The sequence below is a fragment of the Plectropomus leopardus genome, chromosome 6, assembly GCF_008729295.1.
Source record: "Plectropomus leopardus isolate mb chromosome 6, YSFRI_Pleo_2.0, whole genome shotgun sequence".
Classification (NCBI taxonomy): domain Eukaryota; kingdom Metazoa; phylum Chordata; class Actinopteri; order Perciformes; family Serranidae; genus Plectropomus; species Plectropomus leopardus.
The window spans coordinates 25,453,510-25,473,285 of record NC_056468.1 but is presented as its reverse complement, the minus strand read 5'-3'; the positions used below and the strand labels follow the sequence as shown (position 1 = coordinate 25,473,285).

The window sequence follows — 19,776 nt, the reverse complement described above, 5'->3', positions numbered from 1 at the left end:
TAAAGAAAACATACTTATTACTGTATATTGTATTCCATTGCTGCCAATATCCTAAATCCTTCACGCTGCTCCTTTAAGTAAACACGAGGATAACTGTTGTATAGCTGACCCCAAACCATGTTTCTGAAGGGGTACTCTCCTCCTGACTCCTGCTTTGACCTAATCTGTTGCCAATGACCCTGTCATTTGCAACCAAAACCTGCAAGCGTCTATGTACACATTAGTCAGGTCACAGATCCTACATGGTCCTTCTCACATCAGCTGTGGATTGAGACATAGTTGGCTTTCCTCCGTTTGAAAAACAGAAAATTGCTTGATATCAAGAAATCTTTTACCTATCTACACATACAACACTAAGGGAGTGCTCTGTTGATTTAAGTGTTGGGGGGGGGGGGTGATCAATAAAAATCCTCAAGTAACAAGGAAGTGAAAAGGTCAGATTAGTTGAACTCTCAGCCATCCATAAGGCTTTGATAAGGAGAGTTAGTGAAGCAAAATAAAAACGGTTTTCTCTTACAAAAATGGGGTTAAATAAGGTACTTTTTTAAAATTGTTGTTTTAAAATGTCAACTTTCTTTTACAGGAACCAGCCTGTTTATGCAACCGCCTAACATCTGAGTGTGATGATGTACACAAGAAGCCTCGAGGTGCCTTAGTGCACCTCTGAATGCTTATGTGTATCCAACACTGTTTGTTGCTAGTGTTGCATTATTATTGCAGTGCACCAGAAAGATACCCATACACTGGCCTTCTCAAGTAACAAATGTTAATTGTTCAGTTAATCAGTCAATCAATCATCACTCCAAACCAACAGACAGCAAATAAAGTAAAAACAATACCAGGACTTTAAATTGTATAAAATATAAAATCAAAAACACTCACAACGTCTTCATCGACACTGCCAGCACAACAAAAAGGGTTGCTTTAATTAAGCGCATTAATGGCACAATCAGAAATGAACCACAAATATGAGTGTGTATGTGTGTGTGCTTGTGTATGTGTGTGTGTGTGTGTGTGTGTGTGTGTGTGTGTGTGAGAGAGAGAGAGCAAGAGAGAAAGAAGAAAGGGAAACCCTCCTTTCCTCTCCTCCCGCTGGACTGTAAGTGTGTTATGTCTAGGGACCAGAATTACAACAATAACACCTACATTCTTTAATTGCATTTTTATCAAACCAGGGAAATATCATGACGTAAGAAAAAATAAAAAAAAATACTACAAGGAGACAAAGTTAACAGCTATTAAAGAAAAAATTGTCACTACTTTAGGGTGTAAGGCACAAATTTACATGTGGAAAAAAGAAGCAGGCAATACAGATGTTTTTGTAGTTTTCCTTTTTCACCTGCTCGTCTGCGTGGCGCTGCTAGAAAACGTTACCAGATGGAGGCGTATCGCTCCGTTTACTTGCAGCGTCACTTACAGCTTCTTTTCATTTATGTGTAGATTCCCGTACTGTTGCTGCAGCTGCTTCTCTTATATTTTGCAACATGCAACAGTGAGCTTTGATGGCACCGGTAAGCCAGCAACCAATCAGGACAAATGTTACTGACTCACACATAACCACAGTGCTGATTAGGGGCAAGGGAAAGGGAGGGGGGGATGCTCATTGGAGGAGTGAAAGGGAAAGATTCAGGAAGTCTTTTTTATGATTGGTCTAAAACAATGGAAAGTCTGGTCTATGAAGGTTAAAGTCCCTGTCTGGCACAGTTTAAATAAATATCTCCTCCTCTTCCCAGAGGTCACATATATCTCAAGCTGCGGGTCCCACTGAGCGCACAGTAAGACCTATTGGACCTTTATTCATCAAGAAAGTTCTACGGGCTCCAGTTTAATGACTTTAAATACGTTTTTTTTTTCCTCACACTTGATTAATTAATATTAAAAGATCTCTTCTCTGTCCTCCCTCTCCCTCTCTGAGCCTAGAAAGTCAGTCTCTTTTTTTCAAAAGCACTTAATAAAAATAAATACAACAAGCTATTAGTATTAACAGTCATGTGTTATTCAGTACAGTAGAAGATTCCTCTTTCCAAGGCTTTCCGTCAAACCCAGGCGGGACTTGATTGCTGTAACACTGAGAGGCTTTTTCACAGTTTCTGACAGAACTCAGATCAGCCGTCTGTCCTTTCAGTCTGAGCTCTCTGAGTGCTTCCTCGCTCAGATTTCCCAGTCCGCAAGGTACTGTACAACGATTATTCTCCAAACCCCCGGTGCTGTCTCCTTGTGTGCTTTTTTACCAGCGTGATGAAGTATCAAGTCGAGTCCCGTTGGCCAAAGACACCACAAACAAGAGGGCTGATGTCTTGGATGCTACAGGGCGCCGTTGGATGAAATATTCAGGACAAAGCATCTTCTGTTTCAGTAGCACATGTTCCCATGTGTGTTTACAGAGGAACTGGGTGCCAGCCAGAGCGTGAGCTCCATGACGGCAACAAATGACGACAACCATTTGTAGAATATTTACATATTTATATAAAAAGAAAGTGTTTTCTTTTTTTAAAAAAAACCAAAACGGTGTTGCATTTTTCACTGTACTGTACACCAAAACAAACAAACGAAAAGACACTAAGAGGAGATGCAAGTTGTACAGTATTCCCTGTTTTTTCTCCCTTTCAGAAAAAAACCTTTCACTACTGTCTGTTCACATTGGACTGACTGGCTAACTAGCTGACTATGTACACGAGTCACTGGACTTGACTTTTGTTGAGAGTGAGACTACGGAGGGTTTAGGGGGGACATCAGGCTTGAGATATTTGATGCCCGTTCGAGGCAGTGAACCGTAGGAGCTCATTCCAGGCTGCCGTGACAGAGATATGCCCTGTGCTGTCATTTGTATGGAGTCCACCCTCTGAGGTGCAGGGGGCGGTGTCTCCACTCTGAAGCTGTGATGTCTCGCCAAATGGGAGGAGTTAGATGAGTTGGTGTTGTGCTTCTTGAGGACGGAGGATCCTGAAGCACCAGATGCCGATCCTTTCCGGAGCCCGTAGACTGACGAGTGGACCTCCAGACGTTTGCCCATCTGTGGGACAGCCGGAGGGATAGTGAGAGACGCCTCTCGTTGGGGCACACGTGGCGGCAACACCCCATCTGGATCCACCATGTTGAGATTGTGACAGGGGCTCTTGACTGTCTTGTACTCCAGGGTGGCCCCCTGGTCGTCCATGACACTGTGACCCATGCTGAGGTCACTATGATGAGGCTGCTCCACGTACTCGTGCTGGTAAGACTGCTGGTGCTGCTGCAGATGAGGCTGGAGCTGGTGCTGATGCTGTGGCAGCGGCAAGACTACCACGCTGGGAATGTGCCCTGGTGAGGCCCTCAGGGGTAGATCTGTAGAGATAACAGGAGAGCCCATTGGTGGCATGTCCTTGGTGCAAGCATTGATGAGATTCTGGTTCCTCTCCCACTCCCGGCTGCCCCGGCTTGGCTTCCGACGTGGCTGCATAGGAGTGGATTCAGGTGTTGGCAGAGCAGCAAGGTCCAGGTGGTGCTGGTCTGCTTTTATCAGCATCTTCCCATTCGGTGTCAGTCTCCCATTGTGCATCAAAGGGGTGAGGATCGCCTCTGGGCGGCCATCTTTGGCCTGTGTCTCAAACAGACCGGTCAGCTTGGTCACACTGTTCATGGAGCCCCGGCGGGAGTGGAGGTGGTGGCTGTCCTTTTCCTTGCGGCCTGTCAGGTCTATGTCTCGCCGCCGGTGGTCACAGACACAATAGACAATGATGCCTGAGAAGATGGCGCCCATGGCAAAAGCAAGGATGACAGCGATTGCCAACAAGGTCACGGGAACAAGCTGGTCTCGACCCTTTTGGTAGCTTTCACGGATCACACCTGTAGAGAGACATGAAGATGACATTCAGTCTGGCAGACTAGTAGAAGATGATGATGCTGTCTGTGTTGTGGGAACTTGTTTCTAATAAAAAATATAGCTGTTGGGAGAGATGCCTATTATTAGACTACCTAAAAAATAGAAAGAGATATTGAATTACAATAATCAGAAGACATTTTCTGGATAAAAAGATTTAAATCATTTCATGAAATACATGCAAATGAAGCTGGGTTTATCCCATCACGAGGAACACCTTTTCAATATGGGCACAAATGGAAGCTCGAAGTAGCAACATTCAATATTTCCCGAAAATCCAATCTTAGACTGAAAATGTGTTTTGGAGGGCTGATTATGATTCACATTTTAAATCCTAGATAAAACCCTCTGCTGAAATGAAAAAAGATATGAGCACAGATAAAGGAGCTGAAATACCCAAACCCTTTCTTCTCAGAGATGCAAATGGGAGACTTTTCATAAATCTTGGATCCAATCTCATGAATCACAGAGAATGCATTAAAAAGCCTCTGATTAGGCACTAAATCCAATGAGCTGTGTCATCAGTGTCTTATGAAAGCGCCACTTTCAAAGACTGGCAAAGAAGCGCTCCGATACGGCCAAATAAAAGATAATTCAATAAAAGCAGCTATGAAGTACTCTAGCGGTGGGAGAGTGGGAGCAGCAGGTTGTGAGTAATAAAATGGGGTCAACAACAATCCGCGCACGCATACACACAAGTGTGGACATGTGCACCTCCCACACACACACACACACACACACACACACACACACACACACACACACACACAGATGATAACCTCCAGCCTGTTGATGAATGTAGACATCTAATGCAGCGCTCTGTTCCTTGGGTTAAACACACCAGTCCACAGCAGAGAGATTTATAATGCGTTCACACATGACCTGTGGCCAACACAGATCAGTTACCAGAGACAGAGGATTAGGCAGGTGGGCTCTATCACATAAAAAGCTCCCATAGTGCACCGCTGGTCTTGATAACGTGACTCAGTTACACGTGTGGACTCATATCATGTTATATATATTATTCACTGTACAGCACATACAAAACATGTAAAAGGTTTCTGTAATACTCCAAGATCATAAAACCATGTTAAAAATGCAAAAATATGGACGCTCTGAGTAATATAACTAAAGACAATAACCTGATATTTATATGTATGAATGTAATTCAACTTCATACAAACCATTATGCCATTATGTGTGTCTGCTCTACAGAGGAGGTGTGTTTACAGTGAATTTATGCTCTTAAAATAAGCACTATGTGGGTGATATGATTTGTATAACAGCTTTCAGAAATCATTTTTCATTTACTAGGAATTTACATAAAAGGTGGCAAGAATAGATGAAAATAGCTATGACTGTATCGTAGATTTGTTTCACTTCTAAAAGAAGCCTTCACAGTGAAAATCAAGTTTTTAACCTTGTTAACATGTCCATATGGCGTTTTTTGAATGCTACAAGACATGTCATGAGCCAAATAAGCAGTTAACGCCAAGACTGAGTATTTCTGCATTGGAATTGCAGCATACTAACAACAGTGTCAACAGCCTCAACAGCCAAATTCAAACAGCCAGGGTTTCATATGTCACATCATGTCCAAGAAGCCAGGGTTTGAGTTATGTGGGAGCCAGGAGGAGTCCAAACTCCCATGAAAGCAGTAAAATTATAAATCTATGTGGCTCGCTAATAATTTAGCAACATTTATTTTGATCACAAATAATTAGAGCTGTTATCTTTTGTGCATTTGTGCCAAACCGGTCACAGTGTGTAGACTGATACACAAAATGTGGAACCAAAGTTCCCAAGTACAAGTTCTGCCCATAAATGAGCTTTAGCATTTGCCATTAAAACTGAGGTCAGCACAAAAAGTGAATTGGTGTCTGAGTTATCACACTATGGCAAGCACAAATGAAACACCTGAAAACAGTGTTTCAAGTTGCTCCACTGTTGTAAGGCATGTGAATGTAAACACATCAAACATGCTAATGAACATCTGATGATATCACGCATATGTGCAGATCACTGGTATGTTGAATGTTGGATGTTCACTTTTTGCTCTCTCTCTCTCTTGCAACTCCAACCCCAACCCAAACCCTAAGGGCATCAGTTAAACTTTATTTACTTATTTATCATGGACCCTGGAGTGAAAAATTTCATATGATGTTTTACTTCCAGTGGCACTCCAGTGGCACTGAAGGGCCCATAAATTCCACGTAATCTTGGTGTACATCATTTGTAGACCAAACCATGAAAATTTAATGTAAATTAATTAATTAATAACATTTAAACAAAAACCCTATTTGGAATGTTGAGTTTGAACCATATCCAGGGCAGGAAAGTTTTATAGGCCGTTCCCCAGAGAAGAGTCTGAAGCGCAACTTAAAACAAAGTCAAAAGTCTGAAGGTTTATCTCAGTTGGTGAAAGGGGTTGTCTGCAGACTATGAGATCATTAATTCGAACCTAACCCAGGACAAGTGACTTCAGTTGTCCAAAGCAAAGAGCTATATTCAAGGTAAAACACAGGTGAAGTGTCAGATGCATTGGCTTGACCTATCAAAACACTTACTCATAAACTGTGAGAATGCAAGTTTAAGTTCAAAAGAAGGTCAAAAACAGGTTAAATGTCAGGAGGTTTGGCTCAGTGGGTAAATCAGGTGGTTAGTGTGCCTGAGGTTGCTGGTTCAAGTCTTATCTGGGACAGGTGACATTTGACTTTTATGGAATAAATAAAATATCAGCCGATATATCTCTCTGCTCTGCTGATACAAGTTATCAGTGACATATCTTGCAATGAACACTTAAAACAGTTAAAAAACACACAGTTGTCTCATTGTACCAAGAACTTAGTTGATGTTCATGTTCATGTTCCTGACTCATATATCAGTCCAGTTTTTGACAGACGTCACTGGCGATACTGAGCTGAAGCGAATGTCGAGAACCAATGACATGTCTGGAGGTTTGGCTCAGTGGGTAAAGCAGGTGGTTAATGTGCCTGAGGTTGCTGGTTCAAGTCTTATCTGGGACAGGTGAATTTTGGAGACTGAGCTAAACTCAAAGCAAACACAGAGCTAAAGGGAACAACAAATACATGCAGTTGGGTTATGAGACAGGAAGGACAGTCCAGAGACAGGAAGTTGAGGTGAGAAACATGAAGTTGGGTTGAGTAACAGGAAGGTTAGTCAAGTTACAACAAGAGAAGTTGACAGACAGGAAGTTGAGTTGAGAGAAAGGAAGTTTGAGTATAGTACTCAAAATAAAATATCGACTGATATATCTGTCTGCTCCTCTGATATAAAGGTCATATGGTGTTGAAATGCAAAATTCAGTATTGTCATATATCAGTCGAAAACTCGACTGATATATGATTCAGGCCAATATTCCTTGATTTCGACAGACGCATCTGCCGATACTGGTTTTACCTGTTTCAGGATCACTTTACCTGATTTACCGGCCAAAACAATATATCACTAAGCTTTACATGCCTTAATTTGTTGTGCAATATCACAATCAGTGTCTAAACTGTATGAATCTATGGACAAATTATATTTTACGGCATAAATAAAATAAAATATCAGTTGATCTATCCGTCTGCTCTGCTGGTATAAGGGTCATATGGTGTTGAAATGCAAAATTCAGTATTGGCAGTGATGTCTGTCTAAAACTAGACTGATATATGAGTCCAGCCGATTTTCCTTGATTTTGACAGACGCATCTGCCGATACTGGTTTTACTTGTTCCGGGACCACCTCACCTGATTTATTGGCCAAAACGATACATCACTCAACTTTACGTGCCTTAATTTGTTCTGCAATATCACAATCAGTGTCTAAACTGTCTGAATCTACAGCCAAATGATATTTCAGGCATAAATAAAATAAAATATTGGTTGATATATCTGTCTGCCCTCCTGGTATAAGGGTCATATGGTGTTGAAATGCAAAATTCAGTATCAGCAGTGACATCTGTCAAAAACTTGACTGATATCAGGCCGATATTCCTTGATTTTGACAGACGCATCTACCGATACTGGTTTTACCTGTTTCTGAACGACTTAAAGTGATTCATCGGCCAAAGGGATATATCACTTGACTTTACGTGCCTTAATTTCTTCTATATCATAATTAGTGTTTAAACTGTCTGAATCTACAGACATATGATATTTTATGGCATAAATAGAATAAAATATCTGTCCCAGATAAGACTTGAACCAACAACCTCAAGCACACTAACCACCTGCTTTACCCACTGAGCCAAACCTCTGGACACATGGCCTCTTTGTAACGATCCGTTTAGCTCATTATCAGCAGTGACATCTGTAGAAAACTGGATTGATATATCAGTCAGGCCCATAATCAACTAAGTTCTTGGCAGGGAAAATTCAGTACTCAGTATATGAAAATTCAGGAGACTATGAGACAATTGTGTGTTTTTTAACAGTTTTAAGAGTTAGTTGCAAGGTACGTCATCAATAACTTATATCAGCAGAGCAGAGAGCTATATCAGCCGATATTTTATTTATTCCATAAAAGTCAAACATCACCTGTCCCAGATAAGACTTGAACCCACAACCTCAGACACATTAACCACCTGCTTAACCCACTGAGCCAAACCTCTGAACATGTTACATGTTTGTGATGTTCCCTTTAGCTCATTATCACTAGTGACAGCTGTAGAAAATTGGACTGATATATGAGTCAGGCCCATAATCAGCTAAGTTCTTGGCAGGGAAAATTCAGTATTCAGTATATTAGGTTAGTGACGTCCCCTTTAGCTCATTATCACTAGTACCATCACTAACATAAAAATGTTACGCTGTTCCACGGGAACACTGTAAAAGTATTGTGCGGACCTTGGATGACTTTTCATTACCAAGGGGTTAGGATTGGATATACAGAATTTGAAGTCAATTGGATTAAACCAGTAGAACAAGTTTGCAAAAGCATGAGGACGGAAATCGCCAAAAATTAGTTCAAGATCAAGTTTCATGAGCTTTTGAGCATGTTTAGACCTCTAAAAATGTGATTCATTTGGCAGAAAAATAATAATAATTCCTTGCATCCCAAGAGGGTCTTTGCACCATAGGTGCTCAGGCCCTAAATATTGTCAGGCCATTATGAACTGATGAAAACATCATTAGGAATATTATATTCAGTTTCTTCCAATATGTGCCCCTAATTCCTACACAGTGGACCTTCAAGGACTGTTTTTGATTTTTGATTTGTATATATATAAAAAAAAAAAAAAATTTTCATGACTACCTTGTTTATATCTGATCGTATCAACAAAGTCACTTTTAAAAGTGAATTGTATTTTTGAAAAGTGACCTACTGTATTGACCAATGATACTACAGATATGGAAATGTATGTAAATACACAACAGAGAACATGACATTGAATGTTTTTGTTTTGTTTGCCCACAGGATATTGACAAGACAAATACATTTAAAAAATCCTCTGAATGTGCTGCAAAAATCAAAGTAAAGAACAACACAGAAATAAAAAAAAAAAAAGTCAACAAAGATTGTTGCAATTTTCTCCTTTCAGATTTTTTCTGTTTCTGAGTCACATCACTTTTCTTTCTGATTGTCATAGAAGTGTTTCAATTTGCTCTGTAATTTTCCCAAAGAAGATTCCACAAAATGAAGTGTTAGTTGCAATAATTCTGTAAAATCCTGAAGGGGCTGGGTAATCGTGTTTAGGTTTTTCAGCTCATCTGTGTCACCAAGGACGCGCTTGGAGAATATCTTCTTTCTGTGTCTCCTCAGCAAGACATAACACAGACACAGAGACAACATGTTAATCTGTTCTCATGGAACTGAAATCCAGACTCTCTTAAATTAACATCCATAATCCTTGCTTACTGCAGACATACTGCACATGACAGGACTTAAATCACGTTTTTCTAGCTGAAATAAAGCACCAAGTGCGTTTCTGCTTTGACTTGAATCTCAACTTGAATAAAAAAAAAACCGAGCAGTTCAGATCATTCCTCACTGATTGCAAAAACAAAACTTCACCTTTCTCTTTAATAGAGTGCTGACAACATGCAGCTCAGCCATAACTCATTTAATGTTAAACAAAAGGTTGAGAAACGTCTCTTCTGGCCAAAATTGCTTCTTATCAGGGACGTGCCCTGCTGTGTAGATACTGTGAGACGGGATGAGTGCTATCTGCAGTGAGGCATTAACGGTTGACATGTGTTATGCTGCGGACTGGTGTGACCAAACAGCCGGCCTGTCTGATGAAACATCTGCTTCCCATCTCGTACAGTAACTTCTGAGAGCGAGAGAGATACGTTTCCTCACTGCTATCTTTCATTTTGTCTGCACTTAGATCTTTTTTTTCCCACTTTCTGCTACTTCTCTCCTTTACAGAAACAATGAATCACATTTCTGACTTTGCTCTTGTTTCTCTCACACAGTTTAGCCTCCATATGGCAAGTGTCCTATTCAGTGGAAACTGGGAAGCCTGTAATTATAACCTTGTGGTCTTTGTGAGTTATCATCCTTTGGCAGAGATGACAGTGGTGACGGGTGGCATTTGAAAGCCACCGGGTAAAACATTTTTGCAAACAAAGAGGAAGAGGAATACAGCTTCACTTGAGGTGAGCAGCCCTGACAATCTCCAAAAACCATTTACGTAAGAAAATGAAAGTGCAGGCATAAACAAATACTTTGGCAAATCTCTCCTTTTTCCATAACCCTTGTTAAATGTAAATACATTCATATATCTCAGTCTACATGCTGAAAGAGTGAGTCAAAACTGTAATGAATTTTCATGACAGTGAATTTATCGCGGCTAAAGGTTAACCTCCTTCGACCGGGGATTTGGATTTCACATTGAATAACAAAGACAGAGGGGAGCAGAGCCAAACCAGCAAACCAATGTCCATTCTGGTGAAGCAGGCGAACTGTGGAGCGAGATCTTTGTCTTCTATTTGGGTCCGAGAGTCGAGGTTAAAGCCCCATTTAACCTGCACTGCATGGTTCTTCCTGTCTGCTTTTTTTTAAAAAATAAAGAAACCTTTCACTCTTTTCTCACTTTTTCTGCCCTTCCATCCATCACTCGTGTCTCACACACTCATTTCCGGAGGGTACTTAGCCTGAGGCCTTGGGTAAAACACAAAAGAAAAGAAAAAGAGGAAACTTTGAGGACTTCCATCTTTCATGTGAGGAGTTGTTTCTCATCCTAACATCAAAGAGAATGTAAGTAGCCACAGAGGACATGGGAGCTGCCTCTGTCGAATCACAGAACTTCAGGGTGTTGAATCAAGGTGGCTACGCCGCTCATGTTTCCAAGGCCCCGTTTTGTGATTTTGGCAAAACTTTTCAAAACTTTCATAGCGTGACCTTGAAAACTATCAAAGTGTTGCTAAAACCCACGGATTTTCTGCTTTAGTCTCATCTTGTTGAGGTTCTGACTGTACAGTGACTTAAAATCGTCTGGTTTCAACTCTTGCCTCGCCCCCAGAATGCATCGCAAGGCATCCTGCAGTTCGACACTTCTCTCAGCAGTTGAATTGATTTGAATTTCACACCGCCTCGGGCCTCAACATTCAGATATTAAACACATATCTCAGATATTTCTCGCTGTCAAAACAGCCTGGGTCGGCAACACTTACTTGTAAATCAGAAACATTGTAATCTGCTGTGACTGGAACTCGTGAATGCTCTCTCTCAGTCGGTCTGACACACATAGGCGCCCTTACACTCGTTTAATCTCTTCTGAAGCACCAACTGACTTAGGCCCACAGAGCTTGTCTTTGTGTTGGTGTTGGGGAAACTTCAAAGGTAGTTAAACATCACAGAGGGGTTACAGAGAGGGCTCTAACCTCTGACTGCAAGACACTGCCTGCTAAATGATAAAAATCTTAATCAGACGTAACTGCACTCACTGACGTGTCACTTGTTGAAAGGCAGAACAGCGGACTTTGACAACTAATGAAGCAGAAGAAAAGGAGGTAGGAGAGGAGCAGAAAATGTTAACTGCCTCACATTCACTCCGCCTCAACAGCAGCCAGACCTTTAGAAATTTCTTATTAGCTTTCATGGACTTGCTTGTTGTCATCTTTTGAAAAAGGACATTACTGTTTAGATGATGACAGCAATTCATTAAGTTCTATTTAATCCCCAGTTAGGATATTATCCCATTAAGTCTTGTGTATGTTTACATTCAAGAAGCACTCGCATTAATGGTGTTATTCAATATTAAAGCATTCATCAGACAATCGAGAGTCAGTGCACAGCATACTGATAAGCCAGTTAAGATATAATTAAAGGCCTAATTATATCATTCTGCACCTCAGGTATTAACACCGATGTACTAACCTATCCACCTCTCTGAATACAAACTGTAGTATTTAATACTCAGAGGAAATCAACCTGAATTACAGGTCCCCGGGAACACTTTTCATCAGCTGTTTGATGCTTTAAATTGACACCGGTGCTGTTTGTATTAATGTGGAATAGACTTGTTAAAAGAGCTGCCCATGAATAAAGCAGCTAATACAATTAATCCAATTTATTCCTGAATCTCACTGCTCTCCCTTGTTGACATATTGAAAAAGGCAGCTTCCTGAAAACACAGCTTTAGTGCAAATGTGGAAAAATGTTTGCTTTTTTCTTTAGTGTTAACTCCTTTTATTAGCTTGTTTGCAATCACGCGACTATTAAAACGTACAAAATTAAGATGGAGGGCAGGAAGTGATTAATCTATATTAATTTAATTTTGGGAATTAGATATAAAGGGAAGAGACTACATAGAAAGATTAGATGAACCCAGGCTTTTCTCATTACGAAGACATCAAATGCGGCCCATTAGTTAGAAATTTCAGCATAAAATATTAGGCCAAAAGCCACCTTTCCCAGTGTAGATATGCAAAGGTCAAATGACCTTGTCCTCCAGGTCTCCTAGTGTTACTGATGTTACGCTCCTTTTTTTTTTTTTTTTCTTGACTACTTGAACCCTTTAATTTACCTCCTACTTTTTTCAGGGCTCAAAGTAACCCTTGTTTTTTCCCAATTTGATGGATTGGAGCAGCTATAAACCAATCATAGGCATTTGTGCAGCACTGGTAGCTTTTGCCAGCAGTTGCCTGCCCTCCATCTTGACAGCGCACCGCCTTATGAGTATGCAAAGAAGCTATTAGCTACGTATCCTCACATAACAGTTCATTATATATTTAGACAATTGCTGCCCCACAATAGACATTATGCAAGTGTAAAGTTACAGTTTAAGAAAATAAAGTTCCTTGAATTTGGTTTAGGAAAAGACACATGGTAGCAACGACTCTTAAAATAACTTAAAGTTCACTTGGTTTCACACAGTTCTATACAGAAGTCTCCGGGGGTTAAGTCCTGTGTTGTTTGATCCATCTACACCCAACCTGCCAAGTACTCACAAGCTGCATGACTCACCCACCATAGACAATCAGCCCCCTCTACTCCTTGGTCCAGAAGCAGAATCCCTTAAAAACAAAGCTTGGCTAGGGTTTAGCAAGCTTTTAAGTATTGGGTTAAAACAGAGGCCGTTAAGGTTGGGGTATGCATAAGATCTTGTTAGGTTACGTTATGGAGAATTAGAGCTTCATATATAATGAAAAATGTAAATAGATAACGTGGATTATTGCTACGCCTCATATGTACTCACTACAACATTGCCTTGTTGCAGGGTTCAGACTACCTTTGTGTTGGTGGGTTTGTCTTGTACTGGTCATGGGTGCGGTTTTTAGGGGGCTTGTAGACTTCAGACACAATATAGCTGAAGCCTAACAGGTCTCCAACCTACCTCCCTACACAGAGTTACGTTCTTTATACTACGTCCTTCTTTACTCCTGTCAGTGCATCAATCATGTAATCGCAGCCTTCCTGATTATGTGGGATATGCATAAATTACGGGCTCATGATTACATGGTTTATATGCAAATTGTGGTGCATTACTTTTACTAGGTATACGTAACAGAAGTGCATGCGGACAACTTATTGTTTGTGCTCAGTCATGATGAATCACTGTTAGGAAGGTGGCAACCCCCATCACGCTATGATGGCTAAAAATGTGTGGCAAGCTTCTGACCTCTTCTGACATCTCCCAGCAACATGTTTTGTAATTCATCCCGTTTTAAATGCAGGAATTATCATTCAGAAATATTTTAGCATAAAACAGATCCCATGTCGTCTCTCCACAGAACAAAGACTCAGCTTGTATCGATTTGATGAGAGACTCACTCATGGACATCGTGAACGTGACCATTTAAAATCAGTTCAAAGCAGAATAATGACAGCTGAATGTGGGTTAGACAAGCTTCAAAAGCACAAAAGGATGAGCTGCCGTGATATGAGATTCAGTCTCACATGGCCAAAAAGACAAAGCAAAGCTTTTGTGTGGACCAGCAATGGCAAGTGGTCTTGCTGAAAAGCATAATCAAAGCATTAAAATGTAAAAGTGAGCAGCAAATGTGTGTAGAAAATAAAAGCAGGCAAGAGAACAATAAGCTAATCAGTGGAGGAAATTATGGCTTATAGCTTGACGTCAGTAAAGGAAGTGCGTAACGTCGGGAAAACATCCAGGCCACTGTTTCTATTATGATTCACAATGAGCCACAGTGAATTCATCTGCCTCACAAAGGCCTATCACAATCTTTGGCCAGTGAGAAACAAATCCTGCTGTTAATACACTAATGAAGGTGTTACAATGACAGGAATATGAGTCGTAGGATTATGACTAAACAATTACTTTTTTTTTTTTCTCTTTGCTACAGTGCTCACTCGCCCTGCCTTAAAGGACCACCTCACCAACTTTTAACCTAAATCCTATCAGCCTTTTTTTTTATAGGATTAACCTAAATCCTATCATTCTACTGCAAGGATATATGAAACTACTAACATTAAATTACCCAATGTGCTCCCCCTCACAGGCTCCTGGAAAACTTCCCCAGCCAAATGCATCATCTGACAGTGAGCAGAGTTCATGTTAAACTAAAGCGTCTAATCTTGTCGGCTCATTTCCAAGGATAGCTAATTTGAAAGGAGAGAAGTCTCCATAATCAGACAACCAAGAAATCCTTCTTCTGGCCTTTTTTTGCTCACTAGTGGTAGAAGAAATATGCTGAAAGTTAATGTGTGATAGTTATATACTGACTGTTTTTAAAAGAAATGGCTACGAAATGCTCTCTTGTTCATGTTGGCACTTGTTTGTTTGTTTTGGTTTAGTTTGCAGAGCTAAAATGGGGATAAATCACTGGTTAAACTGACCTTTCCAAACTACACTAGTTGACTTTTGTGGTGTTTAGGGCTTTTCAACAGCACAAAATATGTTTGCACATTTGCCAGAAAAGCTAAGACAAGCCTACAATCCTATGCTCTTCTAGGAACATCCTGTGCATTGTAAGAAAAACAGAATTTGCCTGCACAAAAATGCTATTTTCTCTGCTAGCATTGGACAGATTTGACAGTTTTTTTTTCCCCCCCCATAACTACAGGTAACATTCCAGATTGACACGGCACCCCCAATAACGATGGTGAAATCTCCTGCCAGCTGCCTTCCAGAAATTGAGGTAAAGTGAAATGCTAAGGCTATCAAGACTTTTTGGCATGAAAAAAAATAGCGCATCATCCCAGTGTGAGCGGGGGTCATACTCTCGCTCTATAATACCAGCCTCACCTTGGCTCACAGGTGTCAGAAAGCTGCCTGCAGCTGAAAATAACCTGGGCAGAGCAGCTGTCAGGCAGCTGGTATTACCATGAAATCCATGAAGGGGAATCATACCTCTCAATAAACTTCAGAAGCTCTCATCTAAATAGCAAATATCATCAAAATGTTTTGGAAACATGATGTTAGAGAAAAATCATTGCAGTTCCTAAGACTTCAATTCACAAACAAGTTTCTGTTTATCAAGACCACAGCATCATCTTCAGGCAACTGACACTTGTGAATACTCCTCCTGCGTATCTGAATGAGTATGACAAAACAAAACCATCCCACTAGAAAACCATGTCTCCCTAATTTAACACTCATTTTCTTTCACAATTGCATTGGAGTGAAAAGCGTAATTGCTGGACAATTTTCACAGTCAACTTTTTTTTCTATCACTCTATCATATTTAAACAACAAAATAGGTCAGTATCTCATGACTTCCAAAACAACACATTTCTTAAACAACAAAAATTTTGAAACAGTTGCATTTATGCTACAAAACTAGGTGGTTAGGTGTAGAAAAAAACATATAGGCTACACTGTGTAAAATAAATGTAAAGCTTTGAGTTTGGCATTTCGGTGTCATCTTGGATTTTTGGAGCCAGAGGTGACCAGATTTGGTGAAGAGGTTGGAGGAACAAAGGGATGCATCTGAATCATAGACTACCATGACACCTCGCAGGGAGCCTGTCACTTAAAGTGCTCTGTCTTTTATTATGTGCAACTGTAATTCTTCATAAAATGAGGATATAAACAGAAAGATTAGCTATAGAGACCAAAACTGTTTTTTGTACCACGCTGTAAACATTTTTATTACTGCTTTAAAGGGGGGCATTTTAACAAGGGGCTCTATAGGGTTTAACTTGCTCTCGGGGCCAACCTCAAGTGGCCATTCAAGGAACTGCAGTTTTTGGTGTCCACTTGAAGAAAAAAACATTGTTTGACTTTAAACAAGTACCATTTTTACTGACAAAATGTCACATATGTCATGTGACAGATCTCACACTTCACATATGTTATTAGCATAGTATGCTACGCATACAAGCATGCTACGATAGATTGTTCTCAAAAGAGGTCAATGTTGACTTTGGGTCACAAACACAGGTCTCCTGGATTAAAGTCCTGTGTTTGTTGGACCCATTCACCACCCCTCCCTCCGAACCCACAGGGACGACTTCCATCTTTATACAACATTGCGCAGACTTTATGTTTATGATGGATATATGCAACATACAAGTCATTTGGAGGTGTTTGGGGTGGATTTTGGGCGTACAACGTGCAGGGCCTTGACACCAGAGACCGAGGCTCACATCTTGAAACCTGAGCAACAAAACCTCACCAAGGAATGTTTTACTGTTATGCTCAACATTTTCTGATTTGCAAGTCAACATCTTCATTATGTTATAAAAAAGACTACTCCTGGTGTTTCCTTTCCAGTGTATTTGCTATTGCGAGCAAAAAGTACATACATTTCCTGATAAAATGTTCTAGGACACAGAGTTGCACCAGACACTGTTACAGCCAAGATTAGTTGAGTTAGCTGGGTAAACATAAATACAGGACGGCGATGTTTCAGGGTTACATTTGTGTCCCAGTTTGACAACAAATGATTGAGAGGGACAGAGAGAAACACTGTTGTTCGCTCTGCTCAGCTACAATATCTTTCTCCATCTTATATCCTTTCTTATCCCCCTTCCTTCCATTGTTCAATTTGGCCTTTCAGCCAGTTTGTTTCCCTCCTATCTCTGTATTACCTTACTTATAACCTTCACTGCTACATTATTGTTCTGTTATGTTTAATAAATCTTTATCATGTGTATTCCTTTTCTCTCTCTTCCCTTCTCCCCTCCCTCATTTCCCAGGTCTCTCCTCTGTTGTCTCTCTTCATTCCTCTTTTCTTCCACCTCTCCCCTTTTCTTCTACCCTGGATAGCTGCTGTAATGAACCCATAAATTGGAGCAACACAGCGGTGGCTACAGGTCGGATAGGGGGGAGGGTGAATGTAAGGGGGGGAGAGTTGAGCCTGACGGAGAGAAAGAGGCAGAAAGAGGAGAGAGAGCGAGGGGGGAAGCAGGGCAAGGATTCATTCTTGCAGACAGGGGAAGAGATATGACTCCAGTTGGAAAAGAGACAGACTACAAGGGGAGAGACGGAGGAGGAGGTGCAGAGATGGAGGAGGAAGAGAGACAGAGAGAGGCAGGGGTGGGGGGAGGGGCGTTTGGGGGAGGAGGTTCCATAAATTGGTTTCAGGAATTAATTTGCACTAGGTAAGGTATAGCCTTGGAACATGCCATCCCAGTCAGATGAGAGGTCCTGTGGAAGGGAGACTGATCACAATGGCAGCAGATGGTGGAAACTGGCAGGGCTGAAGGGAGGGCCAGGGGTGAGCAATAGGGAGGCGGGGAGAGGGGGAGAGGTGTATGGTACGTTGACAGGGGTGGAAGAAAATATAACAGAGACAGATGAGGCACGGACAGACAGACAGACAAACACCAAGCTCAAATGTACTGTGAAACACAAGCGGCCACCTGGCAACTGCGATGGTCCCACTGGAATACCGGATAATGATGCTGTTGGGTGCTAAATACCATCAGTGTGTGAATACTCATCACTTTGCAGCATTTCTAATTACTCTGGTGGTGTCGGGCTAATACATATTGGCAGCACTGTAATATTCATTAGCAGATAAGATTCCACAATGTCTCAACTGCAAATGAAAAAGTTGGGGAGTAATTGTAATTTCTTTTAAATCACAAACAAGCTTGCAAACGACTTTGGATATGAGCTAATGCGTTTTCACTCAAGCAGAAACTTTTTTTTACTTAATTTGAGAGATTGATGGTATGGTTAAATGTTTTTTCTCCTGTAAAATGGGCTGCATGGATTTATCTCTGGCATTAAAATGCAGGGGAAAAAAATCGTCATTTTCTTAGTTCCTGACTCTGTAATCATTTCACATATATTGATTCCAATTCCACTTTCACTTACGCAGTTTGCTAAGTTTGCACAGTACAGTTGACACCTGAAGCCAGTAATACTAAGGGCGACAGGAAGGAAGAGGAGGCAGGATGGGTGGAGCGGGAAATGAATACTGTTGACTGTGGTGCTCAATTTGCCATGCTGAAAAGCATTAAGCTGCATGGAGGCAAAACTGTGCTTAATACCATCAAAGCAATCAAAGACAGGAAAAAGGCAAATATATAAATAGCAAAAGAAAAAAAACACGATCTCAGACCAAGCCATGCAAAATATCAAGAACTGCTCACAAGAAACCAACACAAGAAAATTAAACAAATCTCATCAGAACCGACTCGCATATAGAAAAGGAAAAAGAAAAGACTGTTGAGCTGGAATTGAAATAGAACTGATAAATACTGAAACAAGCTGCAAAAGTGTCTTATAAAAATCATAATAATGATAATAATCATACAGAAAAAACAGCAGGAAGCATTGTTCTGAAATGTGAAGCCCTGTTGCAGTTACCTGAGCTTGGACCCCCCCCCCAATAAGAAAAATACACCCGGAGCTTTTATGATTGTAAAACAGCTTTAAGCTTTTGTTATGTATGAATTTGAAAGTTTAGCATTCCTCACAATTCCCTGTGAGGTTCAGGGTATATTACACCTGCTCAGGTAAAGGCAACAAGGGGAGCGACAGCATGTTGTGATGCTGGCTGTAGGCATGCTGTCTGAAGTCTCTGCCACCATTGTGCTTGGATCTACCCACTGGTGCCTTACTGCTTCCAGCTGACATCGACTGCAGTCGCTGCCTCTGTTTATTCCACAGACAGGAGGTACTGGAGTATGTATTGTGACAGAATGAACCACCTTTTTCTAATGTTTGTAATTATGCGAGACGGTATGTTTTTAGCTAGCTGTAGTTTGTGTGAGTCACATCACTGTGTATCTGATATTGTAAATATACCTGTCAACACTTTTTGCTGTTCTGCAGGTGTTTTAAACATCCTCAAAGACTCTTTTAACTATCTGGGTGTGTTGAAAAATCTTTAAAGGCTGCAATTAACATTTTTTTCCATTCAAGTTATAGAAGGGGTCTTTAGGAAAATTCTGGAAGTACCTTCAAACAACTCAGTCACCAATAAAAATCATGTATGTTTCTGAAAACCACGAATACGTTATATTTGCATTTATGTGACTTATATATTGAAACTTTATGTTTTAACAATTCTGTGGTTAATGTGTTGTTATGTATAGGCACAAAAACC

At 40.7% G+C, this 19,776-nt stretch overlaps 1 protein-coding gene across 2 annotated transcripts in view; it reads right to left on the bottom strand.

The window, feature by feature from the left end:
• Positions 1-1,016: 1,016 nt before the first annotated feature.
• sema6a (sema domain, transmembrane domain (TM), and cytoplasmic domain, (semaphorin) 6A) overlaps positions 1,017-19,776 on the bottom strand; it is a 134,883-nt gene continuing 116,123 nt past the window's right edge. For both annotated transcript variants that reach the window (XM_042487873.1, XM_042487874.1), the window contains one exon: positions 1,017-3,825. In XM_042487873.1, coding sequence (XP_042343807.1) covers positions 2,666-3,825 — 1,160 coding nt within the window. In that variant the 3' untranslated portion in view covers positions 1,017-2,665. The remainder of the gene's footprint in view (positions 3,826-19,776) is intronic.